Below are 5,622 nucleotides of genomic sequence, written 5' to 3' on the forward strand. Positions count from 1 at the left end.
GTATAGATTTCCGTTTATGTGAATCTCCCGATGTATTTTTTTTTCCTTTTTTAATCAAAGCGATGCAACATGCATGGCATGCCCAAGCATGGCCTGAAAACTACCCTTCTTCGATTCTAAATGATTCAGCTATGGGCGAGCAAGATGTCTCTGTGTTGAAGAACGTAGAAGAATGGGGGAACCACAATGATTTGTCGAGCTGCTGGCGTTGGAGCTTTCCAGCAATTAAAGTGCACAACAGCTCCGTCGTTACACGTACAGATCTACAATAAACATTCCCAGTCCATAGACATTCAAAAGCTGTAAACTATTCTATCCTAGTCTGTTTGCTATCACCAGATATCACTGCTCACGTGTAATTTGCATATACTGATATTTTCCCAGCACGCAGTCACGAGTTCGAGGGGCAGCCAGCCAGTCAGCGAAATAACGAATTAGCGAACAGCCAGTCTGCTCGGAAAAATATGGGGAATTACGGGTGGCATTCCTGGAAGATGTCAGAGGATTCAATGGAAATTGTCTTGCTTCCTACTTGAGACCAATCTCGGTTGTTTTATTTACCATCGTGCTTGGAACTAAAAATCCCTTCATTTGCAAGTTAAAATACCCCTCGCTAGTCAAGGATTCTCTGAACCTCGGGCCATTTCAGGAAATGGAATATAGCCCCATCTTGTAAGAGGGGTTGATTTTTGTCGTTATTGAATAGCCATTTTTGATCATATGCAGCGTATACGATAGTATTCATGGATATCCCGAGGCCCCTGGGTTCAACTGTCGGCAGCCCACGTAGTTTTTAATATCTGATGAATGCAAAAAGAAAAGGGGTGGGAAGGATGAATATGCGGCTTGCTTTTTATGGGTTGCTACACCTGCAAGAAGTCTCTAGTACACCGCAATCCCACGAAGGCCATCCTTCCTTGTTTTCAAGTTCTTTAATGATACCTCCATTATCAATCAGCAGTGTTCGGAACTTGGTTTTTGTGGAACGTGATACCCACCTCTTGTGAGCTCTAGGAGATATGGATGTGTCTCGATAGAATAAAAAGTCGATTGGATGGTAACCTCATAACATCCTTTGAAAAACGAAAAACGAGACGAGATGAAGTAAATAAAAACAATGCCTGAAGCATTGAAAGCAGCTATCTCATAGTGCCAGCCTTCTTTGTGGTATCCGTACCTTGCTGCTCAATCTGCAGGGCTTTTTTTATCTGAATATCTGGTAGTAGCTAATACCTAACGGATCGGTTGTTGGTGGCTCTTGTATGTTCTGCATCTCTTTGACGATTTCTCATTCCGAATAATACTAAATAAAATATGCGTCGTTTACCACCGTTTACCAACCAGAAGCGGAAAGATCTGGTCGCATTCCAGGAAGGACAGTCAGTCTTTAGCAAAGTGAATTTATAACGATGCAGAACTTTGGAACATACTGCGTTGAGAAGCATGAACACTAGAACAGACAGCCACTTCAGCCACCGTGCCGAAGACTGGCCTGAACCCCGCGATCACGCTGCTTGATGTGGGGAAGAATGCTGGTGATTGGGTGCGCTCTTGGCCAGGGAGAAACGGAGCAGTTGAGGTTTTCTACACTCGAGCCATGTCTGTGTGGTGCTGCTGGCTTTATGGATTTTTAATTTTGATGCGGATATTCCACAGAACAATTGTGATAATCGCCAATTGTGGACAACACAGCGTCAAGCTTTTTTCTCTTTCTTTTTCTTTTTTGGCAGCCCAGTCCAGTCAACTCCGGGCATCGAGGAGTTGAAGGCGGTGGACAGTGGTAGAGAGAGTGTGATGTTTGCCGATAATCGGCGTAGCATGCCGAATTGAAGCTTTGGGCTCCTGGATTTTGCGTCGAACGTTCGGGTCCAAGAAACCCTACCACAATCATATGCAGCTTCTCCGTCGACATTTCAACAAATTTGCCAGTAGCAGGGACAAGAGGCTGGTCACCGCTCTCTGGATGCCCAGAACTTCGACTTGACTGGCGGTGTGGCTGGTTTAAGTCCATCCAACATCCAAGCCAACAAACCCACAACGAGCGAGACATACTAACTAGGTACTCGGACTAGTTTTAGCTTAGACTCTCCGCTGTTTGCAGAAGAATTTTGGCTGACCCCGTGCGCCGACTTTGCGCCAGCCGGAAATTGTCGTCCCTGCATGGACTGGTGTAACTTTTCGGGTAGGACCTGGCCTTAGAAACTGGCTTTGTTGGGCAACAATTGGTGCCCCATGTTGAGAAAGGCCGTGTGGATTGCAGAGAAGTAAGTTTCTATTTTTGATCCCCGTGGCCCTGAAACCGCAACACGAAGCAGAACAGCATGGGTTATCCAATCGGTGCTTGTTTCATTGTTCATGACTGTTTGACGCTGCGCAAGAGAGAGATCGATGCCCACGACGAGAATGGCCACTCCCGCTTCTCGAACAACGCTTAGCGCCGCAGCTGGCAAGTTCTGCGTTTTGCAACAGGGGCGCCAGGTGGGGTCGAAGCGGATCGGCGTGATGCAACTTAAAACGGCCCACAGCCAGGCCCCCGGCGGCAGGATGTTTGGTGCCTCGACCAGGCACATTCTCGCCAGTCATGTGGAGGAATATCAGCAGGCGACTCGTCGATACCGTCACTGGCGCATAACGTGGCCCCGTCGTCAGAACTGCAGACCCTCGCGGTAACTCGCCACAAAATGCTGTCGAATCAACCGGATACGGACCGCTGTTGCTGAAGCACAAGGGCGGGGCTGCGAACGGATACCCAAGCGTGAATTTTGGATGTCTTCACTGTTTTAGTTGACCTTTTTTGGTCTCTTTGTGGGACTACGCTGCGTAAGTTCTGGATGTGGTTTGGCATGTATAACTAGCCATTGTTGGCGGGCTCTTTATATATGTGCTTGGACTACCCGGATGTTTCTTTCATGGCTGTTGTTTGATATCACCAGACTCAGCCTACTTGTTTGTCTTTCGCAGGTGTCTGCCGCCCCTGCTGCAAGAAGCCTTTCTTTTTGTGATCATACTCAGAATGTTGATCATTCTGCTACAATAGTGAACTCTCTTTTCTTGCTTTTTTGCATATGCTAGCTAGAGCTTCCGAGCTGTATTTCTCCCTTTTCCCCTACAGTTATCCGCTTTAATACACCACAACACCGCAGAAACCCATGTGAACTGCATATGAAAGTTTGGACTTCTGCACATATAAGTTATATAGTTACCTTGAGCCTCCTGCTTCTTATGCACTCAGTTATATTCTACTTCAACACACGCTCTCTATTTTCATTCTGCTGCCCCTTGTCCACACTGCTGGCATCCCCCAAGAAAGAGAATTGATATTTTTAACATCGCTCTTGCATAAACGGCGCGGGGCACCGGTGCCCAGACAGCTCGGCACCCCATCCTGGCTAATTATCAGGGTTGAAACCTTATCAATCTGAAACTGCGCATGCGCGGCCCGTTGGTACGTTTTGATGGCCTACCTTGCGACATGTGATGGTCTACGGATCAAATGCCTCCAGGCAACGTCCACTAACCTTTGCTGTTCAGTTCATTGGGCTCTATCTATAACGAATATCATATCGGATACAGCCCTGGCAAGGCTGTGACTAAGCATGGGTACCTTCACATGTGAGCCCAGTGACGATTCTCCCATCCATAGTATGCGCGAGGACAGCATCACCTCTCCCTTTTTATATATCCCTTCCTGTCCACAACACGATGGCAAGCTCCATCCCGTTGTCGATGTCTTCGTGGCCCCGCAATATACTGGCGATCCAGACGCAACACAGACAACTTTTAGGATTAGTTCCGATGACAAAGGCTATTACCCAGCTCTCGAGGCTACCGACGTAACCATGCACCAGAGTCGTTCTCCAGCAATATCAGAACTAGGGGCTTTGACGCCAGGAACCACATTTTCCGCAACGAGCGATGAAACGGGCCTTGGCGAGTCGCAGTTTTTGATCAAGTCGTCCACAGACTCGTCAGCCGGATCGAATGCGTCCTACCTTTCCAGAAAGCGTATCCACAGAGAATCGAAAGAGAGTGCCAGTAAATCGAGAACATCTTCTTGCTCCACAAGTAGACGCTACTCATCATCGCAGGACATAACGTCAAGGTCATCCTCCAGGAGCCGTCGCAAGTCTCCAAAGCACCAAATCCAGAAGGCTGGAACTTATGCCCAAATCCACTCTCCAACGTTACGAAAGGGGGATTCTGCTCTCTTCCACCGAAAAGAGTATCTTGTATCCCTCCACAGGAATAGTTGTCGCATTTTTGAAACTGGTACGAGCAGGCCAGACCAAGAAACCGGCGGAGGGTTCCACGATTCGCAACATGCACAACAAATGCCAAAAACACTTGAGAGATCATATACCCCTCCCACCAGAACCAGCACGTTCGCCAATAGAGTCGTGTCTCTCGAAAGCAACAAACCAAGTTTCACCGCATCTCCATCTCTAGCTCCTCTTCTAACGTCAACAACCGCGCTATCCTCACCAAACCCGCCTTCCATCTCAGACGGACATAATACCCCTGAAACCCAACGACATCGGCCTTGGGACCCAGTGGTAATCCGCCGCAACTCCTCCACTGCCAGTGATGACGACCTGCAGCAGGACGAGTCCAGGGTGTACAGACCCATCCCCGCGACCGTCATAGACTGGACATCCCCGTCAACTCGCAGACGCGAATACGCAGAAATCGACCGCTCGACCCGCGGCGTGAGGGGCATGTGGCGGAAAATTGGTCCCAGCTGGTGCCAGCCGGGCGGAAACAGGATGATGACCTTCTTCGAAGAGGGGAAAGGGGGCAAGGGCATGTATGAGGGTAGCGTCCGGCGGTTTCGAATGGATGTCCCTACCCGGGATAGTAATAATAATGACGGTGACGGTGACGGTGGCGGTGGCGGTGGCGGCGATGAGACAAACGACGGTCATATCAATGGAGGCCCTGGTGGTAACGGCGATGATGAGAAAGGTCGGTCTCGAAGATCTAGTTTTAAAGTGAAATGGAAGTGGATTGAGAGTAGCATATCTCCTCCTGAGAGCGTTCGTGGTGGTGGTGGTGGTGGTGGTAAGGACGTGAAGGAGAGAGTGAACATTATTCATGGGAAATGGCGTTGTTTGAGCATCGTACGGAAAGCGGCCTGATGAATTATAGAGAACTTTACATGTTTGCATATTCTTTCGTTTTTGTTTTTTCTTTTTTCGTCCTCTTTTAATTTTCCTCCGAAATACCCAGTCTGCTATGTTATATAGAGTGCAATGCTGGCGTTTAGTCATGTCACATCTTACTGTTGATGGTTTTTCATATACGACCCTGAAGTCTCATATATCCAACTATGTAGTTAACTGCACCATGGAATGATTTCTTATTTCGAAATCCACATCCCAGCCTCTCATAACAATCTTTCGCAGTTCTCAATACCAACTCACACAGGGAACAGTAAGGTACAGCACTAATGAAGCTCTTTCGGGTGGAGTCCATACTTAATCCATGAGGTACTGTACGAAAATGCAAATACCAGTAGCCAATTGTGAACACTCCTGTTGTTCATTTACCCCAAGCACTTCCTGGCTCGCGCGTGAAAAAGTAACATCTGATTGCCATTCATCACACTACTGGAGTTGCTGAAGC

At 48.0% G+C, this 5,622-nt stretch overlaps 2 protein-coding genes across 2 annotated transcripts in view; both read left to right on the top strand.

Annotated features, from left to right (window-relative positions):
* The window catches only part of HCAG_07361 (orotidine 5'-phosphate decarboxylase), a gene marked incomplete at both ends in the record, with an annotated part of 1,626 nt that extends 1,090 nt beyond the window's left edge, over positions 1-536 (top strand). The window contains 2 exons of the mRNA XM_001537889.1: positions 130-255; positions 385-536. Coding sequence (XP_001537939.1) covers positions 130-255; positions 385-536 — 278 coding nt within the window. The remainder of the gene's footprint in view (positions 1-129; positions 256-384) is intronic.
* A 3,060-nt stretch (positions 537-3,596) lies between these two features.
* On the top strand, positions 3,597-5,135 carry HCAG_07362 (predicted protein; the record flags this gene model as incomplete). Its single annotated transcript, XM_001537890.1, has 2 exons — positions 3,597-4,035; positions 4,285-5,135. The coding sequence occupies 2 exons, from the start codon at positions 3,597-3,599 to the stop codon at positions 5,133-5,135; spliced, it is 1,290 nt and encodes a 429-aa protein (XP_001537940.1).
* Positions 5,136-5,622: the final 487 nt, after the last annotated feature.

Source organism: Histoplasma capsulatum, genomic scaffold, assembly GCF_000149585.1.
Source record: "Histoplasma capsulatum NAm1 scaffold_8 genomic scaffold, whole genome shotgun sequence".
Classification (NCBI taxonomy): Eukaryota; Fungi; Ascomycota; class Eurotiomycetes; order Onygenales; family Ajellomycetaceae; genus Histoplasma; species Histoplasma mississippiense.